This window comes from Lissotriton helveticus, chromosome 4_1 (genome assembly GCF_964261635.1).
Source record: "Lissotriton helveticus chromosome 4_1, aLisHel1.1, whole genome shotgun sequence".
Taxonomy (NCBI): Eukaryota; Metazoa; Chordata; class Amphibia; order Caudata; family Salamandridae; genus Lissotriton; species Lissotriton helveticus.
The window spans coordinates 135,645,921-135,664,654 of NC_136063.1; the positions used below are offsets into that span (position 1 = coordinate 135,645,921).

Sequence of the window (18,734 nt, forward strand, 5' to 3'; positions counted from 1 at the left end):
GGAGAAGCTTCCATGCTAACACGAGACGCTGGAGCCCATACATGAAGAAACTCCAGCATGCAGTGGTCTGACATCCCTTGTGGGGTGTCCAACTCGAGACGAAGACGGGCCCTTCATTCTCTCCCATCAGGTAATGGGGTTGGCTCTTTACTAGGGGGATTCTTGGCTTCACACCTACATACATGCTAGGTACACTTAGCTAGGGTTTGCATCTTGGGATTACGCTTGATTAATGTTATGTATCTGTATGCCTGCATTTATTCACTGTTTTAGCACCATGGTAGAATTCTACCTTGTATTTACTCTGTCAGTACTTGCAATCGTATATATATATATATATATATATATATGTTCCTGAAATGTTGGAACCAGTAGATTGAAGGCAATGAAACTGATGCAAGCAGAACCAGCAATAACAAATCAGGACAACACTGGGCTCTTTATGAAGGTTGCTAAGGAGGGGATTATTTCACAAGGATTCATGGTTCCCATGCGATAAAGCACTCTAAGTTGATAATGGCAGAGAGGGAGGAAAGGTGACGGAGAACCTTATATAGCTGACCAGAAGTGGACCAGAAGCTACACAATCCCACCATACTTTGAAATCCAATGTGGGAATGGAGAATTAAGACTCAGAATAGTGCTGGATAAGCAAGCGTCCTGAACCTGAATGCAGAATCTGGTGCAATATATTTTAAAGGGTTGCCTTGCTGTGGCCCTGTATGGCCCTAGAGGTGAATCTGCTGGCAAGAGATAACAAAAGGGAAAGGGAAGTGGTGGAGTGAATGACACCCGCTAAAAGGACCAGCTCAACCCACATTGCCTGCAAAGGCCGAGAGCCGTCTCCATGGTCATGATGCGCTAACACAAGCCCCTTCACGAGCCAGCCTTTTGGGGACTCATTAAAGAGTGCACAATATGCTCAGCCAGGACATACAGTGTTTGCTGAAGGTCCTTGGATGTAGAAAGTCTCACCTTCATAGTTTGCTGGTCAGTGAAGTGAAGAGACATTTTCCCATGTTGATCTTTCTATAGACCCTTTATGCGGGCTCCTTAAGAAATACACTATTGCGACCTTTCTGTGGCTTATTGGGTAAGAAGGGATATGATAAGCTGTGCCCCAACACATCCTTGTGCACTGAATTACACCTGTGGTGGTTTTGCTTGGAAGGGATGGAGGATTGGGCTTTAGGAGCACCTTGAGGCAGGATCTGTGGTCTGGAGCATGCTGTAACTTGCAGGTGTCACATTAGTTTCTGGTTTTCTCTCGAGCGAGGAGCAAAGACTTGGGGCACGGTCAGCGGTGCACTTCAAGATGTGCAGAGGTGAAAGGTCTTGACCAGCAATTCAGGGCTGCACTTGCAGTGAGGGCCCTGCAGTGATTCTATCACTGAATTAGAAGCCTTCTTCACGACAGATAGGCAGATTAAGGGACTCCTTCTTTGAGCATGTGAGCCTGAGTGAAGAAAGGCTTATTATCCTTGGCTGACAAATGATCAGAACTCTTTGAAAATCCAAGCAGTGGCGTAAGCTGAAGTCTAGGATATGAGAACGTTAATAGGGAAACTGATTACCAAACCATTAGAAAACAATAAACATTTGAGATTGTTTGGATAAAACACAAATGATGTTTAGATACATCCACGTCCCCTCAGGTGGAGACAAAGACTGGATTTAGGAAGTAGCCATGAGAGTGCTGAAGACAGACAGGCAAAGTCACTCGCGTGCAAGCTTTTCAACATCCTTAATTTAAAGCAATACAGTGCAGACATGCTCCGGATACCTTCCCTACCGTGATGAATATCACAATGTCATGGTGGATAGGGAGAGAACTACGGCTTTTTAGGAATATAAGAATGACTATGAAATCCTAACATTCTCCATTTGTCAAAGGTGGTATAGTTAGAAAGAGGCATAAGGGAACAAAGAGAACACCAGACAATTCAATTCAGAAACAACTATTGCTGAGCATCTTACGCAAATCTCCAACCTATAGGGATGATACGAGATACATTAAATTAACATCTTCATATAAACTATCACACCACAGTGAAGTTAGAAAAACACAATACTACTATCTGCACATCATCACAAAATAGCAAATGTTTTCAGTTATATGTGAAATTTCTGTATTTTATGCCAAACAAACTTACCGCAGGCATCTCTAGTCGGTTTATGTCTGAGCTGGTTAATGCTGGGGTACGTCTGGTACTGCCATCAGTAACCCGTGGAATAGAGGCATTACTGTCTGTTTCCCTGTTTCCCCAAGAAGCATCTTTTGTCCGCCCCACCACAGTCCTGTCCACTATCTGTGTTAGCCTTGTCTGGCGAGAGCGTTTCTTGCCAAGGGACAGTGAGCGGCTGGTAGACCGTTGGGGGGCCACCTTGTCTCTAGGGAGGAAGGTGTCGCTATCGTCACTGTCTGTTCCAGTTCCAGTAGTCTCCTCAAGCCGGCTCAGGGGGTCGCACCGGCTCCTTTTCTTGGGATTGGTCATTCCAAGGTCATCCTCCAACCAATCATCAGCAATGTACTGGTCAGCAGGTATCAAAGCCACTCTTGCTTTGGGATCCGGCGGTGCGGTGGCAGAGTCTGCTAAAGTCTGGGTTGAACGTATGGTCTTTGCACTGCCTAGGCTTCGGAGAGTGTTCTGGTATGCTGTTCTCCCAGCATTAGGTAGGTCTAAATCTGCTTCTTTATGCCTAGAGTTTCCCAGATGAGAATAGTTATTACTGTCTACATTTGCAAGGCTATCATGGACATTTAGCTGCTTGGGAACATTAGACCTTCCGGTTTCAGGTAATGCATTACGATCCATCAGTCTAGGACGTTTCTTAACTGGCCTCAGAGGAGTCATGCAATTGTCTTCAGGCTCGTCAGTACCTTGTTCCTCCTCCAACACTCTTCCTCTCTGAGGACTGCTGATAGGAAGATATTCTCTGTTGTATTCCTCCTCACTGTCGCTGGAGAGCCTGGGGGTAAAATCCTTTATGCTTGATCCTTGCATTCGTGAAGAGCCTGACGACCTCCGACGAGGCTCGCCACTGTCCTGGCGTGGCCGCCTCTTCTCTGGGTCTGCAGTGCGGCAAAAGGTGGCCTCGGTGCGGGACAATGGCTGCGTCAGGGTTTGCGAGTTCTCAGCATCAAACAGCTCACTGTCTTGGAAGTCTCGAGTGGTTTGGCTAGTGGCCTGACGGACTGCGAAAAAAAAACTTTAAAGTTAGTGCCTGTCAATAATGGTACTAAAAATGCCATTTATTCGAGCTCAATGCCTGATTTCCCCAGGTTGGGGACTGTAGCTAGATTGCACATGACCCTGTCCATCGAAATGTGCACAGTCTTTTACCTTGCATATCACCGACTGCTGGTTTGTTGATATGTAGTTTCTAAAACTGAAAAATAAGGTTTTTAAAAAAAGGTGTTTACTCACTAACTTTAGGCTTCTTTTAACATAAATTGCAATGAAAATTACTCATTAAGGAAGTAGCGTACAGGTAGTTATAGACCCTCATTGCAAGTGGCGACATTTACTCAGAGATAACTTTGGGTGAAATTGCGCCTCCTGCAATTCTATACGTCTCCGGGACCAGAATTATCATGTCTACAAACACTGGATGTTTCTTTTATGTGCAAGGGAAACAGACACTGCAAGCCATGAACAGGTCCTACCTTTACCACTCCCCTGACCACTCGCCTGGCCCATCCACCTTCCCGGCCCTCTCGCTGACACTTTCATCTACTCAGAGAAGGCAGAAATTGTCCGCATTTTTTTCACCATTCCAGGGAGAAAATTATAGTTTCTAGAATTAGGGGATGTGATATCAGCCGAAATAGAAGATTCTGGCCCCACAGTGTACGCACACTAAATTCTCATGCGGTCCTAAATACCAGCTACACAAAACTTCAAGCCGGGTGGTGGTAAGTACTGTGTTGTGAGTGCAGAAATCACGCTGATTAAAAACCTGCCCATATCACCTCGCTAGGAGAGGAGAAGAAAGCTAAGCAGCAGAGCAAGAGAACAAAATCGTGCATATTGATCTCCTGGAACAGAATAGGCACAAACCAAGACTAATATGGATACCAGAATTTAAATAAAGGGGAAACCAGGATTCCTAAACTGGGCAAATGTTCAACAAATTAATCAGATGAGCTCAGGGATTGGCCCTGGTAGAGTCGCAAGATATCTTTTCGTTCAAATTTCTGCCCATTCGAGGTAAACAAGTAACAGAACCTATCCTGGGCACGTTTAATACTCATGTCTTCAAACAATAATACTAGCCAAAAAAGAATTGCTGAAAAACTGGGGCACAAGGGTAGTGATATGTCAAGAAGATAGTTACCCCTCTTTATTACTACACCAAGGCCATTCACCAAAGGGGAAAGGAACAACAACTTCTTTATTGAAAGGTGAAGTGGTAGGTCGACCCCAACTAGTCATCTCGGGTTGATGATTAAAACAACAAGTGATCAAACGGCTGAGGTAAAAAGAAGAACAGTGATTAAGCAGAGTGATAGAGAAATCTGCAGTTGTCGTTTGTCAGCCCTGGCAATGGAACAAGTAAAGGATTGATGGAACCCACAAAGTGAATGGTTGAGAATGGGGACCTATGTGTATGTTCTTGGAATCTGGGGGCATTATCTGCAAAAATAGAGGATGCCGCATTGACGGAATACTTGAAAAACTTTAATGTAAAAGCCCTTAAAGGGATGTGGATATTGACCAGTACATCCCTAATAGGGTTTGTGGAACATAGCAGGCCGGTTCACAAAAGGAGTGCTTTTGGGAGAGCAAAAGGTGGGTTATCATTTTATGTGAGCTCCAATTTAACTGCAAAAGTCACTGTAATGGACATACAAGACCATGGCTGCTGGTATTACGCTTAGATGGCTAGTCACAGCACCTGGTGGAACCTCTGATATTAGTAAACATTTATGTTAATCCAAGAGATAAACCTCTCGCGGTGAACAAACTGATCGATCACCTAATGGAGAGGCATGTACGCCATTTAAGGTGTTTATCACCCGAGACTTTAATTCAATTTATTTCAGCTCCCTGATGAGCATCTAGATGATATGCAAAGACATGTTTATTAAGCCTTGACAGATCATGGTACTCCAATTTATAAGCAACAAGATAAAACTGGGCAAAAATTGCTAAGAGCAATCAATCTGGCAGGATCAACAACACTGAATTGCAGATTTCTGGGTGACAGTCTGCTGATTTGGACAAGGTCCTTGAATAAAACGGTCTCCTATTTAGAATACACCATGGTGAATCATAGCTATGCAGTCAAATCATAGACTTTGAAACTGGCCAACATATTGAGCGTGATCATCAGCCTAAAACATCTGGATCAGAGCCAATCTGTGCCTGCTGGGTCCGGCTAGGGCCCTGATAGAAAAAGCACATACAGATAATGCAAAACGTCTAAAGTGGGATGCAGACAGCGTCCAAGAAATGGCGGCTGCTGCTGAGACTACTGAAGTTGCTTCAATATGAGAGTCAAACCCAGTAAAAGCGCAAGGATTGATTTAAAATGAAGCATCCATATGTCGAGGGCTAGTCGCCTTATTAGAGCTCTGACTAATAGAACACTTCAGCATCTGCAATGCTCTCCGCATAACCTCGCTTTAATAAAAAACCGATGAGATACCGGGAGAGGGTTTGAACGGGAGATATGGTCCTTTAACAAAATGTAAGCATGAAATCCTATGGGTTAAGCTCCTATGTTCTTCTAAGCAAAATGACACGAAAAGGTTCTGGAAGTAAGTAAATGACATGGAAAATGCCATAGGGCAGCAAATAATAAGAACATACGTGAGAATGCCTGGGTGGATTATTTCAAGACACTCCACAGGGAGCACAATAGGCACAATACCTACAGTGGCAACTTTAGCAGAATCCTTTAAGGAAAAAGACATCTCGGCTGAAAGAGATGTATTGGTACACTCCACTGCAATAGTTTTTAAAGTTATCAAAAACTCCAGTTCTAACTGGGCACCTGTTTTAACTTTCTCCTCCACCAACTACCTCCCAATCATCAGTATTCCCCAACTAACTGCCAAGAACAGTGTCCATTACCACCTCAAAGTTTAACATAAACCCTTCTAGATCCCTGCATCTGGGGCCCTCCCCTTTCCAGTTTAACAATGTGATCTCACACCCTGGGTTCAACAGGTAGCTCTCCAGTCCACTGGCATAGAATAAAACCCCCTCCCATTCTTTTAGGACTGGCCGACCACATCTCAATTGAGTTTCTCACCACTGGTAAGAAGTCACACCTTCTTTAATCAGCAACTGTTGAGCACCATTCATGGATCCACAATCAATTTTTGCGCTTTTTTAACCTACCAGTCAATAATCAGCAGCCCCTACATTTTAGCGCTCTGCCCCATTTCTCATAGGCGAGTAATCTCCTGTTTCATACAGCAGCCCTTCAGTAGCCACCTTCACACCAGCTACGTGGGGTGCAACATCACAGTACCTGATCTAATGCTTCCCTTTGCTCAGTTTACAGTGAAAGTCTGGAACCAAAGCCCTGTGTTGAAAGCTGCTTACTCAACAGTGAACCCAGTGTTCACAAGCTAGGCTATATAATGGCAATAGATGACCTCCCAAAACACACCAGCTAATCGCTGAAGTCTTTTCCTTACATTTGCCAGCCACAGACTCCTGGAGCAGTCTCTCTGTGTTTTTGCGCTTCTGTGTGGTTTCCTGATCCAGGTGCTTGCCGTACATCTTAGTCCACTCCTGGAGGCTGCCCAGCGGGGTTTCACCCTGAGGAGATAACATATAAATAAAATGTTTTTAGCTGGAGCACAGCTGCTTAGCATCTCACCTCTTCATTCAAATCCAGCACTGCTGGAGCACGCAAGCTGCTAGCGCTCGCGTCCAATGAGCTGCCAAGAGTACGGTCAAGCCACACAAGAAAAGTGACAAAATTAGTTCTCAGAGATTAGCATCTTCTCAATATAAACATACCTGCGTGTCACTTCACTTCTTCATTCACTAAGCTCTCACCTTAATCAGGAAGCAATGCCTAAATCTCACCTAATATACTGGCTTTGCTTCTTTGCAACACATACTGTGACACCATTTTAGATCTATTTATCAGACAAATCCTGCGGGCTCATTTGACTTTCCCTTTTTTGAGGGGAGGCACAGAGAAGGAATGTTACAGATTTGTAACTTTTAACTCAAGTCTTCTCTAGATTCAAATTTTTGGATAGAGTAGCACCCAGTGCCAGGCAAGAGACGATGTGGTCTTGTACAAACGCTTCAACACGGCTAAATCACTTGCGCTTCTGACATTGCCTCAATTATGTTGCAGAGAGAATTAAGAAGGCTCTAGACCCCAAATTTGCCAATTTACAACATTGGAACGCTTACAAACATTCTGGAATCACATTTTATATTTACTTGTATTGGAATAGAATTTGTAGCCCTTCCAATGGGAAGTGCTGTTCGTAGCATTACAAACAGCATTTTCAATTCAGGTGGTTACAGAAGTGTAGCTTGGCGACGTATGAGGATTTGGATTTGAGTAGTGATAAACTGATTGGTGAGCACTACAAGAGGATACATATGAAGATGTGTATTTATTTAATGATTATGAACAATAAGTACATAGAAATAAATATGCACACAATCACACTTTCTTGGGCAATGGAGAAGGGGGTCATTAAATTCAGATCAACCTGGTCAAATCTGGCATTCATTTGCGAGGAATTGAGGATCTAGAAAGTAGAAAGGGAAAAGCATTCCGGAGGAAAGGACCGAGAAGTCCCAATAATCTGAACCATGAGCTGGTGCACGGAAGATGGGATTAACAAGAAGATGAACACTGAGACAGCCCAAGGGGCGGGAGGTAGTACGGAGTGAGATTAGTTTGGTACGGTATGAAGGGGACTTGAAACTAATACAAATATTTTGTCCTGTGCCCTCCTTCTGGCAGACAGTCTTTGTCATATAAAGAAACTTGTAAGAAGGGAGTTGTGCAAGGAAGCGTTCCCTGTTTTTCAGTGTGCTCATAATCAAAGCATTTATTGGGGATCTGACCATTTGAAAGGGGATCTCTTGGCCAATAATCCCTATTTTCAGAAAAAGGAATCTACTGGAAGTAGCTGTGAGGGATATTTTTAATCACATAGCAGAGTTACTGTATACTCTTAGGTGGTTGACACTGCGATAGTGCACTAGGATGTCTGGGGCAATAGGATATTGACAGTGGAGAAAGACAGGCACATCTGAGGCAGAGAAATTGTGTTTTTCTGTTATAGAATAGTTCAGAACCAATGAGGACTGTACCTAGTGGTCGTTAGAAATTCAGACCTTTTAGTCTGGAGTGACATAAAACAGAGAAATGGGAAACAGGCGAGTGTCATCAGCATACAGAAGATACGACACACAAAGCAGTTACCAACTTCATCACTGGAGGTGGAGAGGACTGAAGAAGACACAACCCAGCACCAAACCTGAGGTCCTTCCACTGGTGTGTGGGGTTCGCGAGGCGCGCAAGGAGCACCAGGAGACAAAATTTATTTTTTGCAAGATTAAATAAATAAAAAAACAGTTGCACCTCACAGCTGTGACACATGCGGAGGGAAGGGTAGAGAGTATGGTTGGGTTGTTGAATGTTGAAAGCACTGAAAGAGGCTGAGGACAATTAAAACAGAATAAAGGTGGTTGTGGCTGGCAGACGCGAGACAATTAGAATCACCTGAGAGTTGTTTCAGTGCAGGGGCATATGCAGAAGCCAAAGCACAGAGGGTTTAGTAAGTTGAAAGAGAGACAGTGAATGAGTGGTTGATCAGAGATGTTCGCAGGCTTTCAGTAAGAAAGGAATAACTATGGAAAACAGTAAGCAGTTTGTCCGACAGGAAAAGTATGCCATTCAGTGTCTAGGAGCAAACAGCAAAGCAAAACAGTAATTGAAATGCAATCAAAGTCTCTTCGGATCACAGAAGACATAAAAACATCTGGATAGTCACCTTGGGATGTATCACAATTCAGTAGTAAAATCCTAACGAGTGCAATTATTTTACCAATGAAGCACCAAAAATGCATTTATATTTAAAGGATGCGATATAATGACAAAATAAATCACAGCTTAAAACAGAGATAATCATTGCTTAAAATACAACCAAACCCAGAAAGCTACTCTAACGCTTAATTACTACAAACAAACTGCTTATAGTTTCCAGTGCAGGAGTAACACAATGTCACTTTAAACCTCCTGGCTGTCAAAATCAAATGCAAACTCACCAGGAGATCTTTCAGTAGACCCTACTGCTTTTTCTGACAGACAAGCTAAATTAAGAAACATACAAGGTAGGACTTATAACACATGCAAACAATATCATTTTCAAAAATTAAAAAAATGCATGATGAGCACATCTTCTCTAAAGGCACGAGATCACTTCGACACACTTAAGGTTAAGGTCAGAATTCAGAATATTAAAATGATTTCGAGGCACGTTCAGGGTTCACAATCACTGCAGAAAGACATCAAGGACGTACTTTTGACAAGGAAAGGAGAAGGGATTGGGTTATCCTGGTGCAGAAATGTTCACAAACTGAGAAGCATGCAAGCAGGGCTGAGTCTGATGCAGTAACTAGCAGGAGCCTGAACTCAGCAAGGTAAGAGAGAGTGCGATTGTTTCTACTTTACCTGAGAGTAGCAGTATGCGTTGGGCACTCCTGGTCCACATCAGACTCTCAATGCAGACCAGGAGAGATGATGAGAACCATTTTCTGACATTTCAGGAGGCTCCACAGTCACACATGTTGTCCAAAACAATGTTACACAATAGTCATACACTGGTGGTACTGTGCATACCGCAGACCGCCATGATTGGGCTCCAGACTGAGGTGGTGCATCGAGAGCAAACTTCAGCCTAACACGCGGGAAGGTGGCCTGGGAGCTCCTGAGTTAGCACCAGGCAAGTCACAGTGATGGGACTCAGTGGTGAATAACAGCGTCTGAACAACTGAACAAACCTCCCACACAACAGAAAAATGCATGTTTAGCTAGTTGATCAGATGAGGGTGTCAGCGATGAGGACATCAGCAAATACCCGGAGATGAAGTCACAGCATTCGCCCATGTTGCAAGGTGTGCCAAACGAGTACCATAACGCAACAGGCAACGAGAACACTGAAGAGCCGCTCATATTAGCGACACTTTGAATGCCCAAACGCGCCAGCCACTCAACCGTCCAAGTCCAGTAGGTGCCCCGCTCATCGATTCTGGTTCCAGATAGACCACCCTGAGAAAGAGGCGACATCCTTACGCCTTCTCCTGGAAACCCTCAAGTAACACAGACAGTAGGTTGTGCAATCCAGCTCGACAGCAGCACTGAAATAAAACGACACCCCTGACAGGCTGCAATGAGGTTTAAAAAAGCTTGACCAGAACAAAGGACTACAATGGAAGCTTGAATTTCTGGACCTCCAATTCATTCATATATATGACGAAATCTATACATACAGAAGAGAGATAATTTGTGCCTCAGTCAGAACATACATAAACTCCAGACCCCAGAAGCAAGAGCACTGCAGACATCTATTGCATTGTGTTCATCAGCTCCTGATAATAAACTGAAAAGAAGGAATCACCAGAAAAGCATAGTGGTTATTCAATAAGAAGTTCACTAAAGAGGAAGATAAAAGATGGGTTTTCGATTGAGTTTAAGGAACATGATCAGAGAATCCTCGGACCCCCAGGAGGTTGGCACTGGAAGTCAAATCATTAAAGCCACATAATTAAGTGACTGTCCATAATTCTATGCAATTTAAGGTTTGGAAAATCCAGACTACATTTAAGGAAGCTTATTTTTCCGACTCTGAACAGGTTCCGAGTTCCTATAACTATATATAGACTTTTTGCTAGATATGTAAACATCTTAACCACATCAATTATTAAATATTTGCAATTGGAAAATTGGCCTCCAGCATCTTCTAATCAAACCGAAGGTATCTGCAGAATACAGCAGAGTGCAACTTGCTTGACTTCACGTAAATACAAAAGTCATAAGAAGAAATGAAAGCCGACAAGGGAAGTGTGCCAGGGAAAGAATGCCCAGGCAGCACTATTTGGATAATAATAGTACAGACTATCACCCGCTTTAGAGACTAGAAACTATGTAAAGGAATCAACGATGGTTCAGGTTTCTAGGAATGTTTACAATCCATTCAGTACATTAAGGAGAGTTTCGATGCAAACTTTTCCAGCTCAGCCTCAAGGGAAAATGCAAGGTGCACCACTGCCCCCTCCACCCACTTTTTACTAACAGTAACAGAACATCTTGTGCCACCTCAGCACCAAGCTCCCCAGTGCCTCTGGACATGGATGAATGAAGGAAGAGAAATAAAGATGTAGAATACGAAGTTCAAGAAGAACAGAATGGCAATGCCATTAAGAACTGGCGAGATTGTCTAGTACTGTAGAAGGCCAAAAGATGCAACCTCAGGTGGGCGCCCCCACCTGATCATAGCGCCACGCTTCATTTGTCGTTAGGTGGAGGGGGTGTAAATCAACATCAGCCCCATTCTGCCTGGGGAGGTGACAGCTAGAGCTGCATATAAGTGCCACTCAAACGCTCTGACGTCGGTTTCTGACCGTCCACGCCTTCTGACGTGGAGCTCAAAGAAACAGTTATTTGTGCCAGTGTGCAGAACTCTAACTTGGGAACTTTTTAGATGGAAAAGAACCCATTCCAAAGAACGGAGAGGCGGGAGGAAAGTAAGGAATCTGTGGTTCGATATTCACCAGAAAGAGCGTTATCGAAGGTAAGTTGTACTTCTGATCGATATTTCTATCTATAGATTCCATATTTTTAGAATACATACCAAAGCAGTACCACCCACCGTGGTGGGTCTATAGAATGATGAAGACCAGAGTCCAGCAGGACCGAACAGCCAAAATGCCCATCTAGTCAGTCCCGACAGTCAAGGCAGTACTGCTTTCTGAACGTGTGTACGGATACGCACATTGCATCCTAGCAAATGTCAAGGACAGCTACTCCGAATGCCAGTGCGGTGGTAGAAATGCGTTACTTACCTGTAACAGCAGTTATTCAGTATTGGTGTCTTTCATAGATTCACATGCCTGAATCATTCCCCGTCGTCGAGACGGGAGCCTCCGGTAATATATATATATATATATAAGTAATGTCCTAATCAATCAATCAATCAGGTCATTTGTAGAGCGCACTACTCACCCGTAGGGTCTCAAGGCGCTGGGAGGGGGGGGGGGGGTGCCGCTACTGCTCGAACAGCCAGGTCTTGAGCTTCTTCCTGAAGGAGAGGTGGTCTTGGGTCAGGCGCAGGTCGGTCGGCAGGGAGTTCCAGGTCTTGGCAGCCAGGTAGGAGAAGGACCTTCCTCCTGTTGTCGCTCTTCGGATGCGGGGGACGGCGGCGAGGGCGTGGTTGGTTGATCTGAGGAGGCGCTTGGGAGTGTAGAAGTTGATCCGGTTGTTGAGGTAGCTTGGGCCTTGGTCGTGTAGGGCTTTGTGCGCGTGGGTGAGGAGCCGGAAGGTGATTCTCTTGTTGACCGGGAGCCAGTGCAGATCTCTCAGGTGTCCGGAGATGTGGCTGCGACGGGGGATGTCGAGGATGAGTCTCGCCGAGGCGTTCTGGATCCGCTGGAGTCTCTTCTGGAGTTTGGCGGTCGTTCCGGCGTAGAGGGCGTTGCCGTAGTCCAGTCGGCTGGTGACGAGGGCCTGGGTGACCGTCTTCCTCGTCTCGGTGGGGATCCACCGGAAGATCTTACGTAGCATGCGCAGGATGTTGAAGCATGACGAGGAGACGGCGTTGACTTGTCTGGTCATGGAGAGGGAGGAGTCCAGGATGAAGCCCAGGTTGCGTGCGTGGTCCGTCGGTTTGGGTGCGGTGCCCAGGGCGGGGGGCCACCAGGAGTCGTCCCAGGCGGAGGGCGTGGAGCCCAGGATGAGGACCTCCGTCTTGTCTGAGTTCAGTTTCAGGCGGCTGGTCGTCATCCATTCGGCTACGTCTCTCATCCCTTCGTGCAGGTTGGCTCTGGCGGTGTCGGGGTCGTTGGTCAGGGAGAGGATCAGCTGGGTGTCATCGGCGTAGGAGATGATGTTCAGGTTGTGTTTGCGTACGATGGCCGCGAGGGGGCTCATGTAGACGTTGAAGAGGGTGGGGCTCAGTGAGGACCCTTGAGGGACGCCGCAGATGACTTTGGTGGCCTCTGACTTGTACGGTGGTAGGCGGACTCTTTGTGTTCTTCCGTCGAGGAAGGAGGTGATCCATTCCAGTGCCTTCTCCTGGATTCCGATGTTGCTGAGGCGCTGTACTAGGGTGCGGTGGCAGACCGTGTCGAAAGCCGCGGAGAGGTCCAGGAGGATGAGGGCCGCTGTTTCTCCGTTGTCCATCAGAGTTCGAAGGTCGTCGGTGGCGGCGATGAGGGCGGTCTCGGTGCTGTGGTTCGCTCGGAAGCCGGACTGTGAGGGGTCGAGGGATCCATTCGTCTCGAGGAAGGCGGCCAGCTGTTTGTTGACGGTCTTCTCGATGACTTTGGCCGGGAACGGGAGGAGCGAGATGGGACGGTAGTTCTTGAGGTCGGTGGGGTTTGCTGTAGGTTTCTTGAGAAGAGCGCTGAGTTCGGCGTGCTTCCAGCTCTCAGGGAAGGTGGCGGAGTCGAAGGAGGTGTTGATGATGTCCCGCAGGTGGGGTGCGAGGACAGCGTCGGCCTTGTTGAAGATGTGGTGAGGGCAGGGGTCAGTCGGAGATCCGGAATGGATGGAGTTCATGGTGCGGATGGTGTCTTCGGTGCTGATCGGGGTCCAGGTGCGGAGGGTGGCGGTGGGTGGCGTCGTTGCGGTTGTGGCTTGCGTTGGTTGGTTGTTGAAGCTGTTGTGTATGTCCGTGATCTTGTTGTGGAAGTAGGACGCGAGGGAGTTGCAGAGGTCTTGCGATGGGGTGATGTCGTTGTTTCCGGCGCTGGGGTTGGAGAGCTCTTTCACGATGTTGAAGAGTTCCTTGCAGTTGTGTGCGTTGTTGTCCAGCCGGTCCTTGTATGTATTTTTCTTGGTGGCGCGGATCAGTTGGTGGTGTTTCCGGGTGGCGAGCTTGAGGGTGGTCATGTTGTCCGTGGTTGGCTCCCTTCTCCAGGCTTTCTCGAGGGCTCGACAGTTCTTCTTGGAGCTCTTGAGTTCGTCGGTGAACCATGGTGTTTTTCTGCTGCAGGATCTGCTGGGTGGGGTTCTCAGAGGGGCGAGTTCGTCCGCGCAGTCGTTGATCCATTTCGTGAGGTTGTCGGCGGCCTGGCTGGGGTTCGCTGAGTTGGCGGGAGGGTGCTGGCTCAGGGAGGCGGTGAGCTGGTCGGCTGTGATCTTGTTCCAGCTTCTTCGAGCAACCTGTTGCTGGAGGTGGTGGATCGTCGTTCTTCTGAAGGTGAAGTGGACGCAGCTGTGGTCCGTCCAGTGGAGTCCTGTTGCGTGGCTGAAGGTGACGTCTTTGCTGGATGTGAAGACGGCGTCGAGAGTGTGTCCGGCGAGGTGGGTGGGGGTGGTCACCAGTTGCTTGAGTCCGAGGTTGTCGAGGTTGTCGAGCAGGGTGATGGTGTTGCGGTCGTTGTTGTTCTCCAGGTGGAAGTTGAGGTCCCCCAGGAGGATGTAGTCGGCGGAGGGGAGAGCGTGCGGGCTGACGAAGTCGGCGATGTCCTCGCTGAATCGTGTGCGTGGTCCCGGCGGTCGGTAGATCAGGGTGCCTCTGAGGGTGGTCTTCGGGTTGGTGTGGATCTGGAAGTGCAGGTGTTCGGCGGTGGTGAGGGTGTCATCGGTGTTGGTAGTGATGCGGATGGTGACTATAGACATACATAGAGAAAAATAGGCCTAAGGGCCTCACCTTAGTAGCCTATCCTTGTCCTTATGCAAAAAGGACCAAACTCTTAGAGCCAGCCAATCAGCTAGCACCTCCCTCTAGAACCTTCCCTGCTGGAGCCTCAGTCTCTCAGATTTTCGTACGCACCATGATAGGTAGGCATACAGCAGGTAGAGAGAACGTGAGTCCTTCCAGGGGAGGCGGGAGGGTTGCATGTGAATCTATGAAAGACACCAATACTGGATAACTGCTGTTACAGGTAAGTAACGCATTTCTTATCCAGTATTAGGGGTGTCTTTCATAGATTCACATGCCTGAATCAGAGTAGTTAGCAATACATTATGCACATGTCCGATGCAATGATGCCACCTAGGCAGTTAGATAAGAAACTTAGAATCATGCGATTGTAAGCATTAGCATACCTCAACACAACCAAATATAAGAGATGTGCATACCAGGATGGCGGGATGTAGGAAGGCTCACCTCACTGGAATAGATGTCGAAGCACCGCCTGGCCCACTGCTGCGTCCTGCAGAAGTTCAACATCCAGGCAATAGTGTCTGGCGAACGTATGCGGTGACTTCCACGTCGCTGCTCTGCATATGTCCAGAATCGGCACTCCAGCGAACAGCGCTGCTGACGTGGACATTGCTCTTGTGGAATGTGCATGCACCGCGGCATTCAACGGCCGGCCGGCCGGCCTTTTCATGGCAGAATGCTATCGCTGAAGAGATCCACCTTGAGATACTCTGTTTCGTGAGAGGAAGACCAAGCCTTGGTCTACTGTAGGCCACAAAAAGTTGCGGCGACTTTCTGAAGTCTTTTGTCTTGTCCAAGTAAAACTTTATACACCTTTTGAGGTCTAAGGAGTGTAACGTCCTCTCTGCTGCAGTGGTAGGGTTTGCAAAGAAGGAACGTAGAACCACCGGTTCATTAAGGTGAAAGTCCGAAGGCACTTTTGGTATGAATTTGGGATTCATCCTCAGCACCACTCTGTCCTGTTTAAATTGCAGAAATGGTTCCTGTATGGACAGGGCTTGCAACTCGCTGACTCTCCTGGCAGATGTTAGAGCGAGCAGAAGAGCTACCTTCCATGAGATGTACTTGATGGGTGCTCGATGAATGGGCTCAAAAGGATGGCGCATAAGCTGGGCGAGCACCAAGTTTAGATGCCAAGTGGGCGGAATCCTTCGAGGTCTTGGGTACGATCTGTACAAGCCTTTGAGGAACTGTTTAATCAGTCTGCTGGACCAAAGCGAAGGAGCCTTTGAGGATCTGGTGTAGCGTGAAATTGAAGCCAGATGAACCTTTATAGAGGCATGCGCCAGACCTGACTCTGCCAAGTGGAGAAGGTATGGTAATATCTGCACAGGGGTAATCTGGAGAGGTGACAACTGGTGTTCCACGCACCATAGGCAAAACCGTTTCCACTTGAGGGAGTACGTCCTGTTGGTACTGTCCGCTCACGCTTTTCCTAGGACCTCCCTAGATTTTTGTGGGATGTCTAGATGACAGAATTCTCTGTGCTCAGGAGCCAGGCTGATAATCTGAGCGATGGTAGGTTCGGGTGTTGGATCTGTCCGTTGGACATAGTCAGCAGGTTCGGGTGCTGGTTCAGACGAATCGGAGGTCTGATGGAGAGGCGATGAAGGTCCGAGAACCAGTGCTGCCTCGGCCAGAACGGGGCAATTAGGATCAGGGTACAAGGCTCCGCTTTCATCTTCCTGAGGACTCTGGGAATCATCGGGAAGGGGGGAAAAGCGTACGCAAAGACGGCGAACCAACTGATGGAAAGGGCATTTCCGAGTGACCTTGGCTGGGGACGCCAACTTGCGTAGTGTGGGCATTTGGCGTTCTCCCTGGTGGCAAAGAGGTCGATCCGCGGGATTCCCCATTCTGAGAACACTTGATCCAGAATACCTTGGTTGAGCTCCCATTCGTGAGTGAGAGACGTCCGCCTGTTGAGCGCATCTGCGATGGTATTGTCCTTGCCCGGGACATATTCCGCTTTGAGCGTGATCCCTTGGAGCACTAGCCAGTTCCAGATTTCTTGCGATTCGTGCGATAGAGTAAGCGAACGCGTCCCTCCCTGCTTGTTCAGGTAGTGCATCGTCGTGGTGTTGTCCGTCCTGACGAGCACCTGGGATTTCTGGATGCGCGGTAAAAAGGCCTTCAGTGCCAGGAAGACCGCTCGCAGTTCTAGAAGGTTTATGTGGCATTTCTTCTCCTGTTCCGTCCATTTGCCGCTGACCTGGAGGTCCTGGAGGACCGCTCCCCAACCTTCCAGGGAGGCATCCGTGGTGATCACCAAAGGCGCCGCCGGAAGGAGGAAGGGTAGGCCTGTCGACAGATTCCTGTGGTTCATCCACCATTGCAGGGTCTTGGCAATTTGAGGTGTGATTCTCACTATGTCGTTGAACGAGCCCGTACTTTGAGTCCATTGGTATGCTAGGGCTTCTTGCAATGGGCGCATCCTGAGGCGGCAGTGCGGGATGAGGAGGATACAGGACGACATCATGCCCAGCAGAGATTTGAAAGTCCGAACTCTTATGGTCTTTCTCGTAGCCACAGCCGTGGCCAGAGATACGATCTTGTGTTTCCTCTCCTGTGAAGGAAATGCTTTTACGCATTCCGTGTTCAATGTTGCCCCCAGGAAGGAGATGCTTCTGGTTGGGGTCATACAGGATTTGTCGAGATTGAGAGTTAGTCCCAGGTGCAGAAAGAGATTGGTGCAGGCGTTGGAGGATGAGGTCGCGCCTGCCGCTGAGGGAGCTTTCACCAGCCAGTCGTCTAGATAAGGGAAGACCTGGTGACCCATTTGACGTAGGAAGGCTGCCACTGGGGAAAGGCACTTCGTGAAGATCCGTGGCGCGGATTTGAGGCCGAACGGCAGCACTTTGAATTGGTAGTGGCGTCCTGCCACCTCGAATCTTAGGAATTTTCTGTGCCCCTTGAGTATTGGGATGTGGTAGTAGGCATCCTGGAGATCTAGGGATGTCATGAAATCTCCTCTTTCTAGAATGCCTAGTATTTCTTGGATCGTCACCATCCTGAACGACTGAGTCTTCATGAAGGAGTTGAGGGCTCTGAGATCCAGTATTGGTCTCCACTTTTTCCCCTTTTTGCGGATGAGAAAGAAGCGGGAATAGAATCCCTGTCCTCTTTGAGATGATGGTACCATATCGATCGCTCCTTTGTGCAACATAGCAGATATTTCCAGGAGCAGGGGCCGCAGATGTTTGTGCGGCCGTTTGCGTGGCGGCGTTGGAGGTGGGATGGTGATGAATTCCAGGGAATGGCCGAATCTTATTAGTTGTAGCACCCAACGGTCTGTGGTTATGAGATGCCAATTGTGTAGGTAATGGGTCAACTTTCCTCCAATTTTGAATGAGGTAGATTGTGGTGGGACTGGCTGGAGTAATTGGTCACTGGCGTCCGCCAGCGCCCCTCCTCTGGTTCTTTCCACGGAAGTTCAATCTTCCGTACGAAGTGTGGCGACTCTGCTGTTGTTTCTGCGGATACTGTGATTTATTTTGGTAGGTATATGAGGATCTACTCTGGAAGGATCCCCTGTTGGAGGGTTGACCTCTTGATCTGTTGCCCCGAAAGGACTGGTTTCTCGCCTGCAGCGTACCCAGTGCTCTAGCCGTGTCGGTGTCTTTTTTGATGTTCTGGAGCGCTTCATCAATTGTGGCCCCAAAAAGATGTTGGCCGTCGAAGGGCATGTCTAGCACTTTTGTTTGAACTTCTTGTCTAAATGAAGTAGCCTTAAGCCAGCCCTGGCGCCGCAGGACCGCTGCCCCAGCTAATTGGCGAAAGCCGGTAATGGCCCCATCAATCGCACAGTCAATGGTTTCCGCTGCCGAGGCTTGTCCTTCTGAGAGCAGTG

At 47.6% G+C, this 18,734-nt stretch overlaps 1 protein-coding gene across 2 annotated transcripts in view; it reads right to left on the reverse strand.

Moving 5' to 3' along the window:
- Positions 1–18,734, reverse strand: part of TONSL (tonsoku like, DNA repair protein) — a 347,227-nt gene that overhangs the window by 67,606 nt on the left and 260,887 nt on the right. For both annotated transcript variants that reach the window (XM_078686541.1, XM_078686542.1), the window contains 2 exons: positions 6,653–6,776; positions 2,154–3,196 (listed from right to left, as the gene is read on the reverse strand). In XM_078686541.1, coding sequence (XP_078542667.1) covers positions 2,154–3,196; positions 6,653–6,776 — 1,167 coding nt within the window. The remainder of the gene's footprint in view (positions 1–2,153; positions 3,197–6,652; positions 6,777–18,734) is intronic.